The sequence below is a fragment of the Bufo bufo genome, chromosome 2, assembly GCF_905171765.1.
Source record: "Bufo bufo chromosome 2, aBufBuf1.1, whole genome shotgun sequence".
NCBI lineage: Eukaryota > Metazoa > Chordata > Amphibia > Anura > Bufonidae > Bufo > Bufo bufo.
In genome coordinates this window covers 674,589,616-674,616,720 of record NC_053390.1, presented here as the reverse complement: position 1 = coordinate 674,616,720, position 27,105 = coordinate 674,589,616, and the positions used below count along the sequence as shown (strand labels likewise).

General features: G+C 41.2%; 1 protein-coding gene across 1 annotated transcript in view; it reads left to right on the top strand.

Annotated features, from left to right (window-relative positions):
- MARCHF1 (membrane associated ring-CH-type finger 1) overlaps positions 1-27,105 on the top strand; it is a 378,033-nt gene that overhangs the window by 180,120 nt on the left and 170,808 nt on the right. The window contains exon 5 of the mRNA XM_040419893.1: positions 699-846. Within this exon, the coding sequence (XP_040275827.1) occupies positions 699-846 (148 nt within the window). The remainder of the gene's footprint in view (positions 1-698; positions 847-27,105) is intronic.

Sequence of the window (27,105 nt, the reverse complement as noted above, 5' to 3'; positions counted from 1 at the left end):
TACAAAGTAATGGAAACCTCAACAGAATCACGATGGTCGTCATTAGTGATAAGCAAATCTCTTGACATTCAGTTCAGTTGTGAATTACCTTATGGGTCATTTCAAGCTCTTTAATGCCAAGACAGCTTTAGTAATCTTCAAATGACAGCAACATATATGGCTATGGGTGAACGCATGACTGCTGGTGGTAACAAGCAAACTCTAACAAACTGGGAATTTTGACATTAAAACAAAAGGTTCAAAATGTTTTTTCTTTTTGATGGTAAATGCCTGCCAGTGTGTATACACACATACCACTTCAGGTCATGTGATCTTCCTTCATCTTTTCTGGCTTCTAATCTGAAAAATGGCTGATGCACATTTGAGAAATTAGCCAGAATCAAATTGCCAAAAATTCTAATTAGGAACTGCTTCAAAATTTATGAAAAAATAGGTTAGAATTTGATTGGTTTAGAATCAATTCACTCATCTGTAGTTATAAATCAATGGTTTATGTCAGCACCAGTGTGCAATGGATGCTGCACAACACTGTGGCTATGAATGGAAACCATGATGCCAGTGTGCACAGAGCCTTTATTATACTAATGCCTATGATCAATTATATGATTGTACAGAATGAGATGTGGCAGATTGGATGCTTAATAATCTCCTGGAAAAGAGATTTTATCTTTATAAATATTTTTTCATTTTTATTTCAGTGGGAAAAGCTGCAGATGACCAAAAGTGAAAGGAGGAAAATATTCTGTTCTGTATCTTTTCACATAATTGCCATTACCTGCGTAGTATGGTCTTTATATGTGCTTATTGACCGGACAGCAGAAGAAATCAGGCAAGGGAATGACAATGGTAAGATATTATATGGACATGATGCAGATGATTTGTTACAGATTTACTAAGCTGAATGTATCAGATTTTTTTTTTAATGAATTCTGGGGGGAAAATGAAGCACTTGGCATGAGCCAAAATTGTTGTGTTTGAGAAACCTTTTACAGTCTCCCAGGCAACTTGTAAACTCGAATATATATAGAGTATAAGAATAAGGCAGCTCTCTATGACCAAAAAGGATGGAGTAAGGTGCTCAATCCAGACAAAGCGTACCCAACGCTTGTAGTAGGGATAAAGTGAGAAAAGGTAGAGGGATGGCACTCAAAACATTTGTGTTGTATGGATAAATGTATTTATTAAGGGGTGGCTGAATACGCCTGATGTAGTAAAAACTGGTATGATAATCAGAAAATTGTATCAAAATTATAAAAATTTAAAATACATAATATCAATGTGAAAAAGCAGATTGTAATAGCAGCATATCAATCGCATAAAATCCTGTTGGAAAAAGAAGGGAGATAAAAAGTCCTAAAAATCTGTGAAAAAACCTGTATAAAAAAGGATAAAAAAGGATCTGTTGGAAGAATACAGTCTCAGGTTGTAAAAAGTTGATAACGTATTAGTGAACAATGTCCTAGTATACCATAAAATAATGTCAATTATCCTGATATATCATAGATTTTCAATTTATATCAATTTATGAAGAAATCCTGCTGAAAAAAAGGAAGCAAAGGAGGGAATGTCTTTTTAACTTGTAAGGAGAAAGTCCAGTCATATATTGTAGTATCCAAAAAATGTATTGCAGTATAATATCCTGATAAGAGCTGAAATAAAACTTCCTTGGAGAAGTAATATATAGAATAAGTATCTCCTTACTACTGGAAATAATCGCATCCAATTTAGTATATGGAGATATTAATGCGCTGTGGAATATTAATGCGCTGTAGAATAATCGACTGCTGCTATGAGAGCAGGTACATTACCCTCCTGGCGGCCGTCAGTGGGTCGGGGAGCGGCTCCTGCCTGCAAGTCGGCATCCATGTGTGCTGCTCGCGCCCGATGTATGATCCGGCCGTTGGTTGCTGCTGTTGTCGTCACTTCCGGTGACTTCACATGCGTGTGAATAGTCTCCCGCTCGATTCAATGTCGGCTTGCCACGTGGAGATAAGTGGCGGGAAGAGATGTTTCAGCTTCACAGGAGGGAAAATAAGCTCCGGAGCTTCTCTTTGGTTGTAGGATCCTTCTGTCTGGTGCTAGCTAGACGGCCGCCAGGAGGGTAATGTACCTGCTCTCATAGCAGCAGTCGATTATTCTACAGCGCATTAATATTCCACAGCGCATTAATATCTCCATATACTAAATTGGATGCGATTATTTCCAGTTGTATCCATACAACACAAATGTTTTGAGTGCCATCCCTCTACCTTTTCCCAACTTGTAAACTCACCCGTCCTACATTATTGATTAGTATTACCCTCCCCGCATGTGTTCAATAGGTGTTCTCCACTCATTGGAACACATTCAACAATGTATTTAAGAAAGATTTCTGACATTAATACATTGAAAACAAAGATGGGAATATATCAAGCTCTGCGCTCCAGAATTCTGGCTTAAAAAAATTCGGAGAATAGGGCTTTAAGACTTTTTAGTTTTACTTGCTCAAAAATTCTGCATTTTACACCACTCTTTTCAATTTTAAAAATGAAAATTGGGCATGGTTAGCCTGTTGAGCTGATTTAAGCCAGATTAAGAACTGCAGCTTTGGTCGCTCTTGTAAAGGTGTGATGTAGAAAGTGAAGAAACAGCCATAGGTGGGGTTGTTAGTTTTAAAGATGATGCACCAAATGTATCAAACATTCTGCAAAATTTTATAATTTTGGCCAAAATTACGCCAGTGCACAGACTCCTACAAAACATATTGTATTTTACGAAGTTCTGCATAATTTTTTTGACCCATGCAACTGTGCAACTGTTTTGGAAAAAGAAAGTAGTGCTTCAGAGTTACACTAAAATATCTGCTACTGACATTGTTCTTAGCCTGCATTTGACCTGCTGCTGAATGTGGGAATCAGTACACGGGGGAAAGATACTGTTGCATTGTTCACACAGTGTGCTAGTCATGCAAAGGTATAAAAAGCTACAAAATATGAAGAGACACCAACTAAAAGCATCTATATGCTTTTTTTCCAAAACACTTAGGGTTTTAAAGAACGGATTGACCTGGAGAACTCTACTGTAGTATCAAAAGGGATTTTTACTGGAATCTCTGTTTAGCCATCATGGTGGTGATTTATATTTCATTGTTGTATATAATATTATTGTATTATATTGTCACTTCTGGATTTTAGGGCTCTGCTTTATGTTGTGAAATGTCAACAAGAACTTTAATGGCAAAGAAAGCTGTAAATGTCACTAGACTCCACAGTAATACCACATTAGTTACTAAAATATTTTCTCTTTTCTCGGCTATCAGAAGTCTTTGTGTTTTGTGAATCAAACATATCAATAAATAGTTAGGAAATTGGCCCCTAAGTTAGATTAAATTCCTTAATATGTTTATTTCTAGTTATCGAATTAAAAAAAATGACATAAGGGCATATCTATTCAAGAAACACTAGACATTGAAATGAATGCTAAACACAAGAGATGAACAAAGTTTAAAAAAATTTGATTCGGCTACTTCGCCGAACTTTCTTAATCCCGAATCACTTTCCATTGCATCATGCTGCCCCCCGTCATTTATCCCCTCAGATGCCGCGTTTAATGCTGATTGCGGCATCTGTGACTCAAATTCAGCCTTTCAAGGGTTGATTAAGGGTTAAAAAAAATACTCACCTCATCCACTTGTGCTCCCGTCTTGATTGAAGAAAACCCGCCAAAGGACCTGCGGAAAACGTGATGATGTCATCACATGATCATGCTGGGCGTGCGCTGTGACATCAATTGAGCAAGTTGATGAGGTGATTATTTAGGAAAAATTGATTAGTTAGGAATCGCAAGGAAATTCAGCTTTGTGACCACTAGAATTTTTCCTGAAATTTGGATCAAAGTCCACTTTGGATACTTCAATTCGGTCAACACTACTAAACACACACAAGACAAATATCTGCCTTCACTGTTTGTCATTGAAAAGTGCATTCTGCAATATTCTAACATGAATAGTCTTGTAAAACTCCTGCACAAAGAGAACACAGGGGTTCAGCTCCTCCTTGTCTGTTCAGTTTTGTGGCTGACTAAAGGGGTGGGGCTTTGTAATGGGTCAGCACTACATAACAAGAGATAATGATGCATCTCTAGACCTGTCCAAAAGTACTGACACTGAACTGCCATCAAATGTAATCCAGATAAAAAGACTGTCACCATAACATTATTAATCATTTTTGCTAACTTTTTAGACTGTCTTAAAAATAATTCTTAATTGACCCATCTGCTAACTGCTAGGAATTGCTGAATACAAGTGTTTTACTAGCACCATACAGTGCATACTGGTGTCATGTAACCTCCTACTCAAGTGAAAGGAATATATATTCGGCACATATGAAAAAAAATGAATACCATTTTAGAAAACAATTCCATCTATTTATCTATCATCTCTATACAGTTGCAAGAAAAAGTATTTGAACCCTTTGGAATTATATGGATTTCTGCACAAATTGGTCATAAAATGTGATCTGATCTTCATCTAAGTCACAACAATAGACAATCACAGTCTGCCTAAACTAATAACACACAAATAATTAAATGTTGCCATGTTTTTATTGAACACACCATGTAAACATTAACAGTGCAGGTGGAAAAAGTATGTGAACCCCTAGACTAATGACATCTCCAAGAGCTAATTGGAGTGAGGTGTCAGCCAACTGGAGTCCAATCAATGAGATGAGATTGGAGGTGTTGGTTACAGCTGCCCTGCCCTATAAAAAACACACACCAGTTCTGGGTTTGCTTTTCACAAGAAGCATTGCCTGATGTGAATGATGCCTTGCACAAAGGAGCTCTTAGAAGAAGTTCAGCACTGCTGCTACTCTCCCTAGGAGTGGCCATCCTGTAAAGATGACTGCAAGAGCACAGCGCAGACTGTTCAATGAGGTGAAGAATAATCCTAGAGTGTCAGCTAAAGACTTACAAAAGTCTCTGGCAAATGCTAACATCCCTGTTAGCGATTCTACGATACAAAAAAACACTAAACAAGAATGGATTTCATGGGAGAGTACCACAGAGGAAGCCACTGCTGTCCAAAAAAAACATTGCTGCACGTTTACAGTTTGCACAAGAGCACCTGGATGTTCCACAGCAGTACTGGCAAAATATTCTGTGGACAGATGAAACCAAAGTTCAGTTGTTTGGAAGAAACACACAACACTATGTGTGGAGAAAAAGAGGCACAGCACACCAACATCAAAACCTCATCCCAACTGTGAAGTATGATGGTGGGGGCATCATGGTTTGGGGCTGCTTTGCTGTGTCAGGGCCTGGACGGATTGCTATCATCGAAGGTAAAATGAATTCCCAAGTTTATCAAGACATTTTGCAGGAGAACTTAAGGCCATCTGTCCACCAGCTGAAGCTCAACAGAAGATGGGTGTTGCAACAGGACAACGAACCAAAGCATTGAAGTAAATCAACAACAGAATGGCTTAAGCAGTAGAAAATACGCCTTCTGGAGTGGCCTAGTCAGAGTCCTGACCTCAACCCAATTGAGATGCTGTGGCATGACCTCAAGAAAGCGATTCACACCAGACATCCCAAGAATATTGCTGAACTGAAACAGTTCTGTAAAGAGGAATGGTCAATAATTACTCCTGACCGTTGTGCACGTCTGATCTGCAACTACAGGAAACATTTGGTTGAAGTTATTGCTGCCAAAGGAGGTTCAACCAGTTATTAAATCCAAGGGTTCACATACTTTTTCCACCTGCACTGTGAATGTTTATATGGTGTGTTCAATAAAAACATGGTAACATTTAATTCTTTGTGTCTTATTAGTTTAAGCAGAATGTGATTGTCTATTGTTGTGACTTAGATGAAGATCAGTTCACATTTTATGACCAATTTGTGCAGAAATCCATATAATTCCAAAGGGTTCACATACTTTTTCTTGCAACTGTACACACAGAAATATATACAGGGAATTCAAAAGGTAAAGATCTGTACTATTTTTTTCATACAATCAAATTAAATTGCTCAGGAGATGCTAGAAAAATTCTAATCTATTCAGTTTCTTGATGATCAGCTGATGTGGACCAACACAAATATGTTACACTTAGTCATCAGCAAATGTAAAAATAAATGTAGAAAAGCAGCATTGTGTATATCCATATACATATGTGCAACCTATCTAATGTATATAGAAAGTAAGACTGACAGCACTCCAGATTTGTGAAGCCTAAAATATCAATAGCAGGCTTGTAAAAACAAGAGTAAAAATGTGAATAAACAGGTATAAAAATAAGCCTGCTATTGATATTTTAGGCTAACATGTGTAAACGTTTTTGATCCATAATATAATTATTTCCACTTAGGCCTCATGCACACGACCGTATGTATTTTGCAGTCCGCAAAAAGCAGATCTGCAAAAAATACAGATGACGTCCGTGTGCATTCCGTATTTTGCGGAACGGATCAGCTTGCCCCTAATAGAAGAGTACTATCCTTGTCAGTAATGCGGACAATAATAGGACATGTTCTATTCTTTTGCGGAACGGATATACGGAAATGAATTGCACACAGAGTAACTTCAGTTGTTTTTTTTGATGACCCTAAATGAAAACGGTAGGGACACGGAACGAAAATACGTTAGTGTGCATTAGGCCCTAGGCTGAGTTTACACTTCAGTTATTTGGTCAGTTATTTCCATCAGTTATTGTGAACCAAAACCAGGTGCAGGTCAAAAACACAGAACTGGAGGACATTTTCTATTATACCTTATCTCTGAGTTGGCTTCACTACTGGTTTTGGCTCACAATAACTGATGGAAATAACTGATAAAATAACTGTAAACTCTATTCCTCTTTCCATATTAATAACATACTGAATTGGGGAAAAAATAACCAAAACAGTATGTGAGTGCATGTAGGAATGTATTATCACTGAGGGGATTAATATATTGAACAACATAGGGGCACATTTATTAAGTCAGATGTTTTAGACGTCAGTCTCAATAACCCCTATAGCTGGCGGTGGATCCACCGGAGTTATGAAGAGGTGCCAGCCTCTACATAAGTTTAGCGGATATTCCGCCACTTCTAAATGTAAGACAGCTTCCTAGCTGACGGCCGGATGTACGCAGCGCTCCACAAACATCGCGAGTAGTGGTGTGATGAGAGAAGACACATCACTTTTCGCAATGTAAAGCTCCTCCCATCCCTGCTCCTGCACGATAACCTAGAAGTAACTGACAAGAGCAGAGCTGAAAGTGACTGCTCTGTCAGCATCTAGTGACCTAGTGTGAAAGAGAGAGAGGAAGGGACAGTTAAAAAGGCAGGGAGAGTTGAAGCTGGGGGAATCCCTCCTGGACCCCTCTGAGTTTACCTTGGCAGCTATTAATTGCCAAAAATTTATACGGATAATTATATATTACTGCAGGGGCCATTTTGTGCTGTAGGAATACAGCATATTTTTTTCATTAAGTGCCTGTCAGTGCCAAACCAGTTTATTTTTTAAAAGTGCTTTTTGTTAGTAGCGGCACATTTGGAGTGTAAAATGCATTAACCCTCTGTGGAAGTATTCCTGTTATCCCTGAGAATATAGCGCTCTTGTTCTTTTATTTTTTATTAAAGCGCAATTTCTGTTAGCACAAAACTATTTTGTTTTAATAAACATATAAAAGCGCTTTTTGTCCTGGAAGTAGTAGCGGCACACATTTATTGCTTGGCGTGTAAAAGCACATTAACCATCTGCTGAGTCATTTCTGTTATCCCTGAGAACATAGCGCTCTTGTTCTTTTTTTTTTTTAATAAGGCGCAATTTCTGTTAGCGCAAAACCATTTTGTTTTAATAAACATAGAAAAGCGCTTTTTGTCCTGGAAGTAGTAGCGGCACATACTTATTGCTTGGAGTGTAAAAGCACATTAACCTTCTGCTGAGTCATTTCTGTTATCCCTGAGATTATAGCGCTTTTGTTCTTTATTTTTTTTGTTTTATTGAAGCACAATTTCTGTCTGTTAGTGCCAAACCTGTTTGGCGAATTTTATATTTGATAAATAATATGTAAGAAGGGTTGGGGTGGCTCACCTCTATAGTACTATAGAGAAGGTGCTCTAGTCAAACGATTCACCCTGATCAGAAAGTTGAGTAAAGCACAAAAAATGTATATATATATATATATATATATATATATATATATATATTCGACCTATGTGACTGTTGTTTCTATCTTTACAAAAACAATTTGTTTCTCGGAGTGAACTATACTAAGGCACAATTTTTTGGTCTATATTTGTATATTAAAATATAACTACTAATCCAACAATCCTAAAATGGCGCTTGCAAAAAAAAGAAAAGTTGATTCCAAGTGTCGATCTTTCCAAGAGAAATGGATAGATGATTATGTTTTTGTTGAAGTTAAAGGCAAACCTGTGTGTCTAGGTTGTGGTGAATCGTTAGCAGTAATTAAAAAAGCCAACTTTGAGCATAATTACAGCTCAAAACATGCTAAACTCAAGGAATTGTGAGGCCAAATGCGTTGAGATAAAATAAATGCTCTACAGCGGAGATTAGAATCACAACAAGCCACTTTTACTAGGCCTCGATGTGACAGAGATAACGTTATTCAGACAAGTTATGTAGTGAGCGAGCTAATCGCAAAGAAGCTGCAGCCTCATATAGAGGGAACATCCAATAATATACCCCAACCATGGGATGACTACTTATTCAAGTAATAACCAAGTCTTTGGCATTAATAATAAATACATACACAACCTACATAGAAAATGCCAGACCGCTAGTACTAGTTAATCTCTTTATTACAAAAAATCACAATTTAAATACATACATGATTAAAAGAATTGGTGCAGGAGATAAAAAGCGACATCACTGCAGGAAACATACAGTGGACGCAGGTCCTTATTCATCCAACATGATTGTTCACTAAAGTACATGTATAAAGATTCAATGAAACCAAGAAAACAGGACAATTACCCATACAGTGTCTCCTCCAGGTTTGGGCCAACCCCAACGCGCGTTTCGGCGTACCTTTGTCTACAGACGAAGGTACGCTGAAACAATGTGATGTCAACAATGTGATGTCAATGTGATGTCAACAGTAGTGTCGTGCATAACTTTCATCAAAAGCAGAGGGTTTAACAACCGCCAGTTTAAGGAGTTACTGAATGATCTTGACTCTGAGTACGGTGATCTTGTTTATTACTGTGAAGTGAGGTGATTGAGTCGTGTGAACATGCTCATGAGGTTTTACGAACTGCGGAATGAAGTCAAGCAGTTCATGGACATGAAGGAAAAACCTGTCAGTGATAGCAAGTGGCTCTGTGATTTAGCTTTCATGGTGGACATTACCAAGTAACTCTCAGAACTGAACGTCAAGCTGCAGGGCTCCAGACAGCTTCTCAGCTCATTGCTTTCAAATGTGAAATCATTTGAGGCTAAATTAAGGCTGTGGAACGTGCAACTTGAAAAGAATAACGTGGTGTATTTCCACACTCTGGAAGAACAAAAACCTTCTACGACACTTGAGTATGCTGGTGAATGTGGGAAACTTATTGAGGCATTTTGATGAAAGATTCAAGAATGTAAAAAGTAAACAAACGGAACTGAACATCTTTGCTACACCTTTCAATGTAGAACCATTAGATGTGCCTGATTACCTACAACACGAAATAATTGAGCTGCAAAGCAATGATGAGCTTAAAGCCAGGTACAGCAACCTTCTACTGCTTCAGTTCTATAAATGTTACATAAGTAATGATGAATTTCCCACTTTGAGTAGACATTCAATGAAATATGCATCTTTGTTTGGCACAACTTACTGCTGTGATCAGTTCTTTTCAAAAGTTACCATTGCTAAGAGTCAACTATGCTCCAGACTGACGGATACAAACCTGGGAAATAAGTTGCGAGTAGCACCATCATCAATACCAGCTAACATTACACACCTCACCAAAGAGAAGCAGTTCCAGGCTTAACATTAGCGATAAGTAACTTACCTCTAAGTTATTTATATGTTTAACCAACTATAGCAGTCTTATTTTTAAGTTGAGAATTTTGTATATCCCCCAAAAGATTTTTCAAATATCCAAATGGCCCTTGGCAGCAAAAAGGCTCCCCACCCCTGGCCTAGGCTATAAGAAGTTTGCCAACCCTCTGAAACTGAGCTGCAGCACGGTGGCCAAGACCATACAGCGGTTTAACAAGAGAGGTTCCCCTCAGAACAGGCCTTGCCATGGTCGACCAAAGAAGTTGAGTGCACGTGCTCAGCGTCATATCAAGAGGTGGTCTATTCAAAATAGATGTATGAGTTGTATAAGTTGTACACTGACTACTTGATATTGTATCAAAGTGTCATACTGTATCTTTAGTGTTGTCCCATGAAAAGGTATAATAATATATTTACAAAAATGTGAGAGGTGTACTCACTTTTGTGAGATACTGTAGAATGAAAACTTATGCTTCTATCTGATAAAAAAAAGTGCAAACTGGCATAATAGTTCACTGATCAATTTCGAATAGCTACAATAAATAAATAAATTAAATTAAAAAAAAAAATCTGCAAAACCATACCTGTGCACAAAGTCCTGCTTTAAATACAGGTCAACTAATAACAGTTGATTATATTTTTCAATTAATTTTATTTTATAGATTGCATAGGTATTTAAATAGCGAGTAATAGGTGTAACAAAATATTGAATTCATGGTACAAGTGCTTATTTTAAAAATTATTTTCCATATAATTAATTAAAGTACTTAGGGTCGAAACTGCCAATAGCAGCTATTCATTATCACTAGAGATTGATACTTTTATGGAAGACCTAGAAAGAAGCTGTGTATGTTCTTCAAGGAAATCAATAGTACTTGTTTTTGATACACAGTATGATCTTTTTCTGTCTGTACAGCAGAACTCTTGTCCTGTGTAACAGCATTTTACACTATAAATGTGATTCAGAATACTTTGGGAGTACAGTATTACATACTGTATGTCTCTTGATTGTGCTTTGATTTGCACCAGAATTTATGTTTCAATGTTGATTCATTTACAACGCACTAGACATAAGGTTTTTCTAGACAACTATTCTGCCACCAATCTAAGTGAGTGAAATCTCTGTGTGTGAATGGCAATCTCTTGTATAAGCAATGGAAGATAGTGAACTCACTATAATCATTCTCCTAGTGACATTAGTTGCATGTATAATTCCAGTGAGGGAACAGTGTTGAGCGCAAATATTCGAATCGCGAATTTTCAGCACGAAAATCGCCACTTCGAGAATTTGCGAATATTTAGAATATAGTGCTATATATTCGTATTCACAAATATTCTAATTGCAAATTTATTGCAAATTTATTGCAAATTTATTGCGAATATTCGCACTTAACAACATCCCTAGCAACCAATAAGAAAGTTGCCTATAGGAGTAGTGTTGATCGCGAATTTTCGTATGGCAAATATTCTGATTGCCGATTTTCACAATCAAGAAAATAATAACTGGAGATCACTAATTCTCGAATTCGCAAATATATGACGAATATTCACCCAAATATTTGCTAAATATTGAGAATTCGAATATTGCCCATGCAGCTCATCACTGTGAGAGAAATTGATTTATTGAGTGTACCTTGAGAAATGATGATAAAGTTTGAAGGAAAATCCTCTCTCCAGCTCTGTGAACCATGTCTGACGAAACTGGAAAATATTTAAGGACACAGTATACAGTCCTGATCAAAAGTTTAAGACCACTTGAAAAATGGCAAAAAATCATATTTTACATTGTTGGATCTTAACAAAGTTCCAAGTAGAGCTTCAACATGCAACAAGAAGAAGTGAGAGTGAGACAAAACATTTTTTAACGATTAAACTGAAACAGGCTGTTTTTCAGCAGATCAAAATTTTAGGACCACATGCCTTTAAAAGGCCAAATCTGTGCAAAGATGTGGATTCATTGTCACTTTCTGTCAGGTAGTCACACGTTGTGATGGCAAAGGCAAAAAAAACTCTCCCTTTTTGAACGTGGTCGGGTTGTTGAACTGCATAAGCAGGGTCTCTCACAGCGCGCCATCGCTGCTGAGGTGGGACACTGTAAGACAGTCATTTGGAATTTCTTAAATGATCCTGAGGGTTATGGAACAAAAAAGTCAAGTGGAAGACCCAAAAAAAATTCATCAGCACTGAGGCGGAGGATCCAATTGGCTGTCCGTCAAGACACTGGACGATCCTCGACCAAAATTAAGGCCCTTACTGGTGCTGACTGCAGCCCCATAACCATCAGACGGCATCTGAGACTGAAGGGCTTCAAAAACAAAAAACGTCTTCAAAGACCTCGTCTCCTTGAACGCCACAGAACTGCTCGTTTGGACTTTGCAAGAGAGCACCAAACATGGGACATTCAAAGGTAGAAGAAAGTTTTATTCTCTGATGAGAAAAGATTTAACCTTGATGGTCCTGATGGTTTCCAACATTACTGGCATGACAAGCAGATCCCACCTGACATGTTTTCAATGCGCCACAGTGGAGGGGGCGCCATAATGGTCTGGGATGCTTTTTCCTTCAGTGGAACAATGGAGCTTCAGGAAGTGCAGGAGCGTCAAACGGCCGCTGGCTATGTCCAGATGTTGCAGAGAGCATTCCTCATGACTGAGGGCCCTCGTCTGTGTGGTAACGACTGGGTTTTTTAACAGGACAACGCTACAGTACACAATGCCCGCAGGACAAGGGAGGGACCAGGAGAATAACATCACTCTTTTGGCCCATTCTGCGTGTTCCCCTGATCTAAATCCAATTGAGAACCTTTGGGGATGGATGGCAAGGGAAGTTTACAAAAATGGACAACAGTTCCAGACAGTAGATGGCCTTCATGCGGCCGTCTTCACCACTTGGAGAAATGTTCCCACTCACCTCATGGAAACGCTTGCATCAAGCATGCCAAAACAAATTTTTGAAGTGATAAACAATAACGGCGGAGCTACTCATTACTGAGTTTATGTTTGGAAGTTGGATTTCTGTTTTGGGGGGGGTTTAGTTTTTTTTTGGAGGTGTGGTCCTAAACTTTTGATCAGCTGAAAAACAGCCTGTTTCAGTTTATTCGTTGTTTTCATTAAACTGAATGCTCAAAAAATGTTTTGTCTCACTCCCATTTCTTGTTGTTTCATGTTGATGCTCTACTTGGAACCTTGTTAAGATCCGGCCATGCTAAATATGATTTTTTGCCATTTTTCAAGTGGTCTTAAACTTTTGATCAGGACTGTATGAGCTCACAGGAAAAGAGGAATTACAAGCTTAATGATGACAAAATGAATACAACATACACACATGGACAAAATTGCTGGTACCTTTCAGTTAATGGTCACTGAAATAACTTAAATCTGACAAAAGTCATAATGAATACAAATGTATTGAAAAGCAGCTAAGGAAAGTCAGACATTGGTTTTGAATTGTGGTTCAACGGAATAATAAGAATAAAAAAAAAATGATGAAACTGGCCTGGACAAAAATGATGGTAGCCCTACAAAAGATGAAAAATAATTTGACCATGGGAACATGTTAAACTAAGGTGTGTCCTGTATTTAGCATCACAGTTGTCTTCAAACTTGTAATCAGTCAGCCTGCCTATTTACAGGGTGAAAAGTTGTCTCTTTTCTTTTTGGCATCATGGTGTGTACCACACTGAACATGGACCAAAGAAAGCTACCTCCCTGGATGTGGCCACAAGAGTAACACAGATGATAAATTGTAGAGACGAATAATAATACGAGTGACATTGGTAACCAAAGAGCCCAAAACAACTTCGGATTAGAGGTGAACTCCAAGGTCAAGTTACATCAGTGTCAGATTGCACCATCTGTCACTGTCTTAACCAAAGTTGACTTAATGGAAGACGACCCAGGAGGAAATCACTTTTGAAAGCAAATCATAAAAAAGTGAGACTTGCCAATTGCCAAAATGCATATTGACAAGCCACAAAGCTTCTGAGAGAATGTCCTTTAGGCTCCATTCACACATCCGCAATTGCGGACCCATTCATTTCTATGGGGCCGCATGATGTGCTGCCTGGATCCGGAAATGCGGACCTGCACTTCCGGGTCCGCAATTCCGATCCCGAAAAAAATAGAACATGTCCTATTCTTGTCCGCAATTGCGGACAAGATTAGGCATTTTCTATTAAGTGCCGGCGATGTGCGGTCTGCAAAATGTTGTGTCCGTGTTTTGCGGATCCACGGATTTGTGGATACGCAAAACACACACGGATGTGTGAATGGACCCTTAGACAGATGAGACAATACTCAAGCTTTTTGAAAAGTCACATCAGATCTATGTTCACAGATGCAAAAATCTAGCTTACAAAGAAAAGTACATTGGGCCAGATTTATCATTACTCTGACAGCTCACTCCACTTTCACATATGGCTAAAGTCAGTTTTAGCCAAGTCAGATTTATGACTAGTAAATAGTAATTAGTAAATCTGTCTAAAGATTCATTTACATAAGAAAACACGCCCACTTTCAGAAAACTGGCACGCATAGAGCAGAGCAGAAAAAAGTCGCAAATTTTTGCGCAGTTTTAGCAATTGCGCAAAAATTTGCGACTTTTTCACTCCATTATTCTGACTTGAGCTAATGATAAATCTGGCCCATTGTACCTACTGTGAAAGATGGAGGATGCTCGACTATGTTTTGGGGCTGCTTTGCTGCATCTGGCACAGGGTGTCTTAAATCTGTGCAGGTACAATGAAATCTCAAGACCACCAAGGCATTCTGGAATGTAATGTGCTGCCCAGTGTCAGAAAGCTTGGTCTCAGTTTCAGCTCATGAGTTCTCCAACAGGATATTGACCCAAAACACATGCCTAAAAACATCCAAGAATGGGTAAGAGCAAAGTGTTGAACTACTATGAGCCCTGATCTAAATCCTATTGAACATCTGTGGAAGGAGCTAAAACATGCAGTCTGGAGGAGGCACTCTTCCAACCTGAGACAGCTGGAGCAGTTTTCTCACAAGGAGTGGGCCAAAATACTTTTGGACAGATGCAGAAGTTTCATTTAGAGTTACAGAAATTGCTTGATTGCAGTGATTGCCTCAAAATATTGTACAACAAAAAATTAAGTTATGGGTACCATCATTTTTTGTCCAGGCCATTAGTTGATTTTCAGTATTCAAAGGGTACCAACAACTTTGTCCATATGTGTGGATTTATTACATAAAACCGAAAATAAAAATGGTAGCTAGATGGCAGTAAAGTACACTAAGTATAGTGAATATTCGCAGAGTCTCACAAGACTTTGGTGAATAACTTCGGTGAATAACTTTGGTATTAAATTTTTAAAGCTCTGGTACCTGCACCTATTTTTAGAACTCAAAGTGAAGGAGGGTGCACCGAGCATAATTGGCCTCCCTCCGTTCATTCAAATAGGAGTGATGAAAATAGCACAGCAGTGCTCGGCTATTTTCGGCAAACACGTTGGAATGAATGGGAAGCGCATCACGCATTCATTGCTCAACTCACTTCTATGGGGCTGATGGAAATAGCCAAGCCAGCATTCGGCTATTTTCAGCTCTCTCATAGGAATGAATGGAGGGTGGCCAGGCATGCGCTGTGCACCCTCCTTCACTTTGCAGACTCTGCACCAATCATACCTCCTTCAGTTTGCACTTCTGGAACCCAGACTTATCAGACATTGGGGGCATATCCTAGCGTTAGCCACCTTTTACATCAATGGCATGTGGTGCTCCACAGTTTCCACATCGCTTATCGCTCATTTGCAATGGTGCCATTTGTCCACTCACAATACACTCTTACCACAGCAGGATCAAGCCAGCTCACGACACATGACTTCCTTAATGAGCTACGTGCTGCCAACATCAAAAATAGGAAATTGTCATCAAAAGAGTGAAAATAAAAGAGTCCAATTGCCCCCCGAAACAATGCCAGAACAGGTCAGAAGCACAGAGGTTAAGAAATGATAAGCTCAGAGTCCTGTCTACAAATGCTCGCAGTTTAGGTAAAAAAATCAATGAACTTGGGTCAATAATGGCATCTGAGAATGTAGATTTAGTGGCTGTTACGGAGACATGGTTTAATGAAAGAAATGACTGGGACATAACCATACCAGGGTACTCTTTATACAGAAGAGACAGAGAAGGCAAGAAAGGAGGAGGAGTGGCCCTGTATGTGAAAGATAGCATTAAATCTAACCTAATACAAGTTGGTGAGGCCAACATAGAGTCAGTTTGGGTTACGTTGCAGTTTGCTAACCATGCAGTAACTCGTGTAGGTGTGATATATAGACCACCTGGTCAAGTTAAAGAACTAGATGATCTACTAGTTGAAGAAATAGCTAAAATGACAATGAAAGGAGAAGTTATCATTATGGGAGATTTCAATCTTCCAGATATAAACTGGAAAACCAAAATAGCAAGTTCTACCAGGAGTACAGATATTCTAAATTCCCTACTGGGGTTATCTCTACAACAAGTGGTTGAGGAGCCAACCCGGAGGGAGGCCATTTTGGATTTGGTATTCACAAACGGGGATTCGGTATATGATGTCATTGTAGGCGAAACCTTGGGATCTAGTGATCACCAGTCAGTGTGGTTTAATATAAGAACTGTGAAAGAGTCCCACCACACAAAAACAAAAGTTTTAGATTTTAGAAAAACAGACTTTTCAAAAATGAAATTAGTCATAAATGAGTCCTTATCAGACTGGAACGGATTACATGGAGTCCAGGAGAAATGGGACTACTAAAAAGGTGCATTATTGAAGGCAACAGAAAACTGCATTAGACTCGTCAGTAAAAGCAAAAAAAGGAGGAGACCAATGTGGTACTCAGCAGAAGTGGCCCAAATCATTAAAAATAAAAAGCTAGCATTTTGTAATTATAAAAAAACCCAGAGCAATGAAGATAAGGAAATCTACAAGATTAGGCAGAGAGAGGCCAAGCAAGTTATAAGAACTTCTAAAGCGCAGGCAGAAGAAAAACTAGCTCAGTCTATGAAAAAAGGGGATAAGACATTCTTCAGATATATAAATGAAAAAAGGAAATTAAAACAAGGAATAACTAAATTAAAAACAAAGGACGGAAGGTATGTAGAAGAGAATAAAGGGCTAGCCGACTGCCTTAATGAATACTTCTGTTCAGTTTTTACAAAAGAAAAAGGAGAAGGACCTCCACTAGAAAGAATGACTATTAAATCGTTTGATGCATGTATCTTTACAGAGGAAGATGTTCTAAGTTTGCTGTCTAAGGTGAAGACAGATAAGTCACAGGGGCCTGATGAGATACACCCAAAATTATTAAAAGAGCTTAGTGGTGAGCTGGCAAAACCGTTAACAGATTTATTTAACCAATCATTAGTAACAGGAGTCGTCCCGGAAGATTGGAAATTGGCAAATGTCGTGCCCATTCACAAGAAAGGTAGTAGGGAGGAATCGAGCAACTATAGACCAGTGAGTCTGACATCAATAGTAGGCAAATTAATGGAAACCCTATTAAAGGATAGGATTGTGGAACATCTAAAATCCCATGGATTGCAAGATGAAAAACAACATGGGTTTACTTCAGGGAGATCATGTCAAACAAATCTTATAGATTTTTTTGACTGGGTGAATAAAATAATAGACGGTGGAGGTGCAGTAGACATCGCATATCTAGATTTTAGTAAGGCTTTTGACACTGTCCCACATAGAAGACTTATCAATAAACTGCAGTCATTGAGCATGGACTCCCATATTGTTGAGTGGATTAGGCAGTGGCTGAGTGACAGACAACAGAGGGTTGTAGTCAATGGAGAACATTCAAAACAAGGTAATGTTACAAGTGGGGTTCCACAGGGATCTGTACTGGGACCGATTTTGTTTAATATCTTCATAAGTGATATTGCAAAAGGCCTCACTGGTAAGGTTTGTCTTTTTGCTGATGACACAAAGATATGTAACAGGGTTGATGTTCCTGGAGGGAAACGCCAAATGGAAAAGGATTTAGGAAAACTAGAAGAATGGTCAGAACTCTGGAAACTGAAATTTAATGTGGATAAGTGCAAGATAATGCACCTGGGGCGTAAAAACCCAAGGGCAGAATATAGAATATTTGACACAGTCCTGACCTCAGTATCTGAGGAAAGGGATTTAGGAGTAATTATTTCAGAAGACTTAAAGGTGGGAAGACAATGTAATAGAGCAGCACGAAATGCCAGCAGAATGCTTGGATGTATAGGGAGAGGTATAAGCAGTAGAAAGAGTGAAGTGCTTATGCCGCTGTACAGAACACTGGTGAGACCTCACTTGGAGTATTGTGCGCAGTACTGGAGGCCATATCTCCAGAAGGATATAGATACTCTAGAGAGAGTTCAGAGAAGAGCTACTAAACTAGTACATTGATTGCAGGATAAAACTTACCAGGAAAGGTTAAAGGACCTTAATATGTATAGCTTGGAAGAAAGAAGAGACAGAGGGGATATGATAGAAACTTTTAAATACATAAAGGGAATCAACTCGGTAAAGGAAGAGAGCATATTTAAAAGAAGAAAAACTACCACAAGAGGACACAGTTTTAAATTAGAGGGGCAAAGGTTTAAAAGTAATATAAGGAAGTATTACTTTACTGAGAGAGTAGTGGATGCATGGAATAGCCTTCCTGCAGAAGTGGTAGCTGCAAATACAGTGAAGGGGTTTAAGCATGCATGGGATAGGCATAAGGCCATCCTTCATATAAGATAGGGCCGGGGGCTATCCATAGTATTCAGTATATTGGGCAGACTAGATGGGCCAAATGGTTCTTATCTGCCGACACATTCTATGTTTCTATGTTTCTATGTTTCTATATGTGTATGTACAGTGAGGAACAGAAGTATTTAAACACCCTGCGATTTTGCGAAGTTCTCCCACTTAGAAATCATGGAGGGGTCTGAAATTCACATTGTAGGTGCATTCCCACTCCGGGAAACAGAATAATTTTTTTTTTTTCAGGAAATCACATTGTATGATTTTTAAAGAATTTGTCTTGCACTGCTGAACATAAATATTTGAAAACCTGAGAAAATCAGTGTTAATATTTGGTACAGAAGCCTTTGTTTTCAATTACAGAGGTCAAACGTTTCCTGTAGTTCTTAACCAGGTTTGCACACACTGCAACAGGGATTTTGGCCCACTCCTCCACACAGATCTCCTCTAGATCTGTCAGGTTTCGGGGCTGTCGCTGAGCAACACAGAGTTTCAACTCCCACTAAAGATGTTCTATTGGATTTAGGTCTGGAGACTGGCTACGCCACTCCAGAACCTTGATATGTTTCTTAAGGAGCCACTCCTTGGTTATCCTGTCTGTGTGCTTCGGGTCGTTGTCATGTTGGAAGACCCAGCCATGACCCATCTTCAATGCTCTAACTGAGGGAAGGAGGTTGTTGCTCAAAATCTCAAAATAAATGGCCCCATTCATCCTCTCCTTAATACAGTGCAGTGATCCTGTCGCCTTCACAGAAAAGCACCCCCATAGCATGATGTTACCACCCCCATGCTTCAGAATAGGGATGGTGTTCTTGGGATGCAACGTATCCATCTTTTTCCTCCAAACACGACGAGTGAAGTTTAGACCAAAAAGTTCTACTTTGGTCTCATCTGACCACATGACTTTCTCCCATGCCTCCTCTGGATCATCCAGCTGGTCATTGGCAAACTTCAGATGGGCCTGGACATGTGATGACTTGAGCAGGGGAACGTAACATGAAATGCATGATTTGAAACCATGACAGCGTAGTGTTCTACCGACAGTGACCTTTGAAACTGTGGTCCCAGCTCTCTTCATGTCATTTACCAGCTCCTCCCTTGTAGTTCTGGGCTGATTCCTCACCTTTCTTATCATCAGTGATACCCCACGAGGTGAGATCTTGCATGGTGCCCAGTCTGAGGGAGACTGACAGTCGTCTTTAGCCTCTTCCATTTTCTAACAATTGCTCCAACAGTTGATCTATTTTCACCAAGCTGCTTGGCTATTGCGCCATAGCCCTTTCCAGCCTTGTGGAGGTCCACAATTTTGTCTCTGGTGTCTTTTGGCAGCTCTTTGGCCCATGGTAGTAGTTGGCGTCTGACTGAGCTAAAGAGCTCAGACAGGTGCTGCTAAGTTAGATTAATGAGTGGAGTAGAGGTGGACTTTTTGAAGGCACAGTGACAGGTCTTTGAGAACCAGAATTCTTACTGTTTCTCAGATGTTCAAATACTTATGTTCAGCAGTGCAAGACAAATAAATTCTTTGCAAAATCGCACGGTGTTCAAATACTTCATTTATGTGCGCATATTTATATTTAAAGAGATTGTCTCATAAGAGAAACCAATCATCTAAATGGCTGCCATGTATACTACATTTATCTTGCTGCAGGAGAAATGCCTGGCTAGTATCATCTGTTTGAGGGGGTGCCGGAAGCGGAACCCAAGGTGAAAGAGTTGAATATGTTGAAACAGTCCCTTCAACAGTGTATTTTTGTGTATATTTATATATCTTTCTTTCAGTGGAGTAGGGATCGCCATAGCAACCATAGCAGTGGCTATGGGGCCCGTCCGACCGCATTCAAATTTTTTTATTTTTTATTTTATTAACACACACAGACACTACACACAGGCAGCCAGGAGGTGGCGTAACTACCGGGGAAGCAGCTGCTTTGGGGCCGACAGTTTATTTTCAAGTTAGTTAAATATCGATGTCTTACTGTTCAGGGCCCCTTCACAGCAGCGGTCTTAATGTGATCTAATCTTACTGTATTCTAAAGTCTCCTGATGTGTCTGGGATTCGAACCCACAACCTCCAATGTATGAGTGTATCAGAGGCAAAGCATTAACCCTCACAGCCATAAAGGAGGCATTGCAACTGATTGAAAAAATTTGACACTTCTACTGTAATAGCTGGCTAAGTGTACATCTATACACATGACGGCTGCCCCAACACACCCAGCACTGCTATATCTCTATATGACAGCTATTCCAGCACACTCAGCTCTGCTATATCTCTATATATGAGCAGCTGTCATGTGTATAGATGTACACTTAGCCAGCTATAACAGTAGAAGTCTCATAATTTTTCAGTCAGCAGCAAGGCAGCTCTTATGGTCTTGTGGTTAGATGCTTTGCCTCTGATACAGAAGGTCGTGAGTTCGAATCCCAGCAGAAACCTTTTCTGAAATACAAGCAGTGACTCCATATATGGACATACAGAGAGGGACACAGGAAGAGGCTGCATCGCATCGCTGACATGGAGGTAAGTAGAAGTGTTTATTTTATTTTTTTTAATACCCGACTGTTACTGCCATGGGGGGAGCGGGGGGCACTTGATACTGGCACATGGGGGGAGGGGGGTTGGCACCTGACCTGATACTGGCACCTGGGGGGGGGGGGTTGGCACCTGATACTGGCACATGGGGAGGGGGGAGAGGCACCTGATACTGTGGATGGCACTGTTTAGGGGAGGGGGATCTGTGTATGGCACTATTTAGGGGAGAGGAATCTGTGGATGGCACTATTTAGGGGAGAGGGATCTGTGGATGGCACTATTTAGGGGAGGGGGGATCTGTGGATGGCACTATTTAGGGGAGGGGGGATCTGTTGATGGCACTATTTAGGGGAGGGGGGATCTGTTGATGGCACTATTTAGGGGAGGGGGATCTGTGTATGGCACTATTTAGGGGAGGGAGATCTGTGTATGGCACTATTTAGGGGAGGGGGATCTGTGGATGGCACTATTTAGGGGAGAGGGATCTGTGGATGGCACTATTTATGGGAGAGGGATCTGTGGATGGCACTATTTAGGGGAGGGGGGATCTGTGGATGGCACTATTTAGGGGAGGGGGGATCTGTTGATGGCACTATTTAGGGGAGGGGGATCTGTGTATGGCACTATTTAGGGGAGGGGGATCTGTGGATGGCACTATTTAGGGGAGGGGGATCTGTGGATGGCACTATTTAGGGGAGGGGGGATCTGTTGATGGCACTATTTAGGGGAGGGGAATCTGTGTATGGCACTATTTAGGGGAGGGGGATCTGTGGATGGCACTATTTAGGGGAGGGGGGATCTGTGGATGGCACTATTTAGGGGAGAGGGATCTGTGGATGGCACTATTCAGGGGAGGGGGATCTGTGGATGGCACTATTTAGGGGAGAGGGATCTGTGGATGGCACTATTTAGGGGAGAGGGATCTGTGGATGGCACTATTTAGGGGAGGGGGATCTGTGTATGGCACTATTTAGGGGAGGGGGGATATGTGGATGGCACTATTTAGGGGAGAGGGATCTGTGGATGGCACTATTTAGGGGAGGGAGATCTGTGGATGGCACTGTTTAGGGGAGGGGGGATCTGTGGATGGCACTATTTAGGGGAGAGGGATCTGTGGATGGCACTATTTAGGGGAGGGGGATCTGTGGATGGCACTATTTAGGGGAGGGGGATCTGTGGATGGCACAGAGGGGGGGGGGGGCATAATTTTTTTTTGCTATGGGGCCCATGCATTTCTAGCTACGCCCCTTCTTTCTTTTATATGTTTTAATACTTGTCTTAGTACTTGGTCCCACAAACATCTACTCTATGTAATGATTATGTTAGGGTATGGTCACAAAGTGCAAAATGCAAAATGCTCTACAAAGAAAACTCACATTTGTGTTCTGGATTTTATCCGCAGCTTTCAATCTTTGCAGTGCAAAGGATGAAAGCAGTTGAGGACCCGCTGCAATCACGTCGATTGTGGTGTCAGCTTTCCTGTAGAACATCTGCAGTGGACTGGCCACATATGAAGCCACTCTTACTTTATATGTATAATGTAAGATCATTTTAAACCTTTAAACTGGTGGGGGCCACATTCCACAATATGTGTTTAATGGTGTTAATTAGAGATGAGCGAATTGAAGCTGACGAAGTGGAATTCTATCCAAATTTCAGTAATTATTCGATACGCACCGAATCCGAATTTCCTCACTCTTCGTGGTAACGAATTACATTTTTTCCTGTAATGGCTGCTGCACATGTTATGACATGGAGCAAGGAACTCTGGGAACGAGGGATCACTCACAATGCCATGCATGCAGCCAATCAGCAGCCAGCCAGCCCTGTGATGTCACAGCCCTATAAATAGGCTCAGCCATCTTGGATTCAGACATTTTCCAGTGTACTTAGTCCAGGGAGAGACGTCAGCAGGCGCTAGGGAAAGTGCTAGGAAAGACTTGAAAACTAATATTTTGCTCAATAGAAGTTCAGGGAAAGAGCATTAGAAGTGTAGGGAAAGCATAGGGAGGAATTATTCCGCAGTATTGAAGAAGAACAGGGTTCAATAGGGGTGTTTACAGCCTGGGTAATAGGAACAATCCCATTATACCTTGCTGCACTAACTGCGGGTCCAAATTGACATTATACTGCTGCTCATTTCAGGTTTGCAATACCTCTGTAATTCCAGCAAATCGTTCTTGTTATTGGGGTCTTATTAGCCCTTGTGCGGTGCAGTTACAGTATGAATATGTTCTAAAACTTCTAAAGCCTTTTTGTTGTTGTGTATTAGTGGGGGGAAAAAAGGGCGCTTATTAGCTGTTGTGTGTTGAAGTGAGAAAATTACAGCCCTTTTTAGAGTATATTAGTGGCAAAAAAATAGATTATTTGCCGTTCACGGCCGCAGTTATATGTTCTAAAGCCTTTTTTTGGCGTGTATTAGTAGGGAAAAAGAAAAAGGGCTTATTAGCCATTGTGTGGTGAAATGAGAAAATTAAAGCCCTTTTTGGCATGTATTAGTGTGGGGAAAAAAGGGGCTTATTAGCCGTTGTGTGTTGAAGTGAGAAAATTACAGCCCTTTTTGGCGTGTATTAGTGGCAAAAAAAAAATATTATTTGCCGTTCACAGCCGCAGTTATATGTTATAAAGCCTTTTTTTTGTCGTGTATTAGTGGGGGGAAAGAAAAAGGACTTATTAGCCATTGGGTGGTGAAGTGGGAAAATTACAGCCCTTTTTGGTGTGTATTAGTGGCAAAAAAAAGTATTATTTGCCGTTCACGGCCGCAGTTATATGTTCTAAAGCCCTTTTTGACGTGTATTAGTGGGGGGGATGGGCTTATTAACCATTGTGTGATGAAGTGAGAAAATTACAGCCCTTTTTGGCGTATATTAGTGGCGAAAAAAATATTATTTGCCATTCACGGCCGCAGGTATATGTTCTAAAGCCTTTTTTTGGCGTGTATTAGTGAGGGAAAAAGAAAAAGGATTTATTAGCTGTTGTGTGGTGAAATGAGAAAATTACAGTCCTTTTTAGAGTGTATTAGTGGCAAAAAAAAAATTATTTGCCGTTCACGGCCGCAGTTATATGTTCTAAGGCCTTTTTTTGGCGTGTATTAGTGGGGAAAAAGAAAAAGGACTTATTAGCCATTGTGTGGTGAAATGAGAAAATTAAAGCCCTTTTTGGCATGTATTAGTGGGGGGGGGGGAAAGGGGCTTATTAGCCGTTGTGTGTTGAAGTGAGAAAAATACTGCCCTTTTTGGGGTGTATTAGTGGCAAAAAGTATATTATTTGCCGTTCACAGCCGCAGTTATATGTTCTAAAGCCTTTTTTTGGCGTGTATTAGTGTCGAAAAAGAAAATGGGCTTATTAGCCGTTGTGTGGTAAAGTGAGAAAATTAAAGCCCTTTTTGTCGTGTATTACTCTCCTTTTTATTTATTTGATCTAACAGTATGTCAGATAGGTGGTTCGTCGAAAGTGAAATCAGACACCCCCAGAGTCGGTGGGTTCGTCAGACACAACCCTTAGTTGGCATGGCCCGGGAGCAGGCCCTGTGCCCTCACCTGTCCTCAACCTGCCTCTGTCCTTTTCTGTTCCCTCAGCCAGAGAAGTACTATATGCTGTGGGCTCAGCTTCACTATACAGCGAGGACGAGCTACTAGAGGACAGTCAGCAGCTACTGCCCAGCCAAGATCCGGAGAAGATATCTGCCGCTTCCTCCGGGAACACGGGCAAGTGGTGATGAGAAGAGTGGCGTGGGAGCTGGTGTTGTGTGCGGTCGGGCTCCTGGCTCAGTGACGGTTGAGGATGACATCAGTGATGTGCAGACAGTAGTTGATGATGATGTAGCCGATCGCAATTGGGAGCCGGGTGACGAAGGGGCTTCATCATCGGGAGAAGAGGGTGGCAGCTTGCACATGAGGCAGCAGTGGAGCGAGCAAGTCGGTAGCGTGGCCGGGAGTCAGCAGGGTGGCAGCAGTGGGAGCTCGGGAGCCAAACATGCCTCGGGTAGACCAGATTTGAGAAATGGCCATGCTTCGCAGGAGCCTACCTGCCAGGAAAGTAGTGGTGCAGGGGTTCACAGAGGCAGTTCGGTAGCAGTCAGTCAGTGCGGAATGTTGGGGTTAAAATCACCTACTTGGCGGTGTGGCAGTTTTTTGTTAAGCCGCTGGGGGAGGTGAACATGGCCATTTCTCAAATCTGTGGGTAGAAGGTGAAGCGTGGCCAGGGTGCCAATGTTGGCACCACGGCCCTGTGTCAACATATGCAGCATCACCATAAAGTGGCCTGGGAGAACCGTGGCTCCAATGTGGTGGTCCAGCCTGCCGCAGTAACCACTGCATCACCCAGTGGAACGCACCTGATTTCAAGCAGTCAAGGCTCCACCACCTCAGCCCAATAAAGCTGTCTGTCCTTCACATCATCTGCTGGTCCTGATGCTCCTGCTCCTCCTCCTAGTCAGTCATTCCTTCAGCAATCGATCACCAAAGCGATTGCCAAGAGACAACAGTATGTGTGCACTCATCCAACGGCGCAGAAGCAGAACGCGCTCCTGCCCAAGTTGCTGGTACTGCAGTCCCTCCCTTTTCAAGTGGTGGACTCTGCACCTTTCAGAGAACTGATGGCTTGTGCCGAGCCGAGGTGGAGTGTCCCAAGCTGTCATTTCTTTGCCAAAAAGGCAGGACCAGCCCTGCACACATATGTAGAACAGAAAGTGGGCCAGTCCTTGAGCCTGTCAGTGTCTGCCTAAGTGCCAGGCAGCGCTGACGTGTGGAGCTGTAACCATGGTCAAGAACAATATATGTCCTTTACGGCCCACTGAGTAAATGTGGTTCCTGCCTGCCAAACCAGCAACTTGGCTAGGTGACGCCGCTTCCGCCTCCATGTTCTCACGCTGTTAGTCCTGCGACAATGTCTGCCTCTGCCTCCTCATCCTCCACCTTGTCCTCAGCCTCCACTGCAGGGACAATTCACACCAGCATACCACATGTGCAGGGCACGGCAGTGTCATGCTGTTCTGCACCTAGTTTGCTGGAGCGAACAGAGTCACACCGGGGAGGAACTGCTCCGCGTCCTTCATTAAGAAATCAAATCCTGGCTTTCTCCGCGACAACTCCAAATCGGAGCCGTGGTGACCGACAACAGGAAGAACATGGTGTTGGCGCTGAGGAGGGATGAGCCATGCGCCCGGCATGGCACACGTGTTCAATCTGATTGTCAAGCATTTCCTGAAGTCTTCAACCCATCTGCAAGGCATTCTAAAAATCGCCAGGAAGCTTTGCATGCACTTCAGCCTTTCGTAAACCGCCAAGCACACCCTCCTTGAAATATAGCGGCAGAACGGCGACCCCCAACATAGGCTGATATGTAATGTTTCCACCCTTTGGAAATCCACCCTCCATATGTTGGACCAACTGTACGAACAGAGAAAGGCCATAAATGATTTCTAGATGATACAGGCGGACAGAGGTATTCCCATGTGTAACTTCGATGTTAGCCAGTGGCAGCTCATGCCCTTTGAGGAGGCCACTTTATTTGTCAGTCGCCAGGACTACGGTATGAACAACGTCATTCCACTGATTCATATCCTGGAAAAGATGCTGGTAAATCTGGCTGGTCAGGGGACTGGAGACATGGAGCCTACATCTCAAGGCCACATGAGCCCTTTTGGGGCAGAACTGGAGGAGGAGGAAGAGGAGGACATTGGAGCACAAGCAATGTGTAGCGAAATGGGTGGCTTTTCTACATAGGTGACAGGAGAGGAGGAGCAGGAGCAGCCAGAGGAGCTGAGGGAGATGAGGAAGATGAGACAGATGACCCAGACACACCAGGGCATTATGCAGTGGAGATAGAGGCAGGGAGTCCCTCTGAATCACTTGCGCAAATGGCC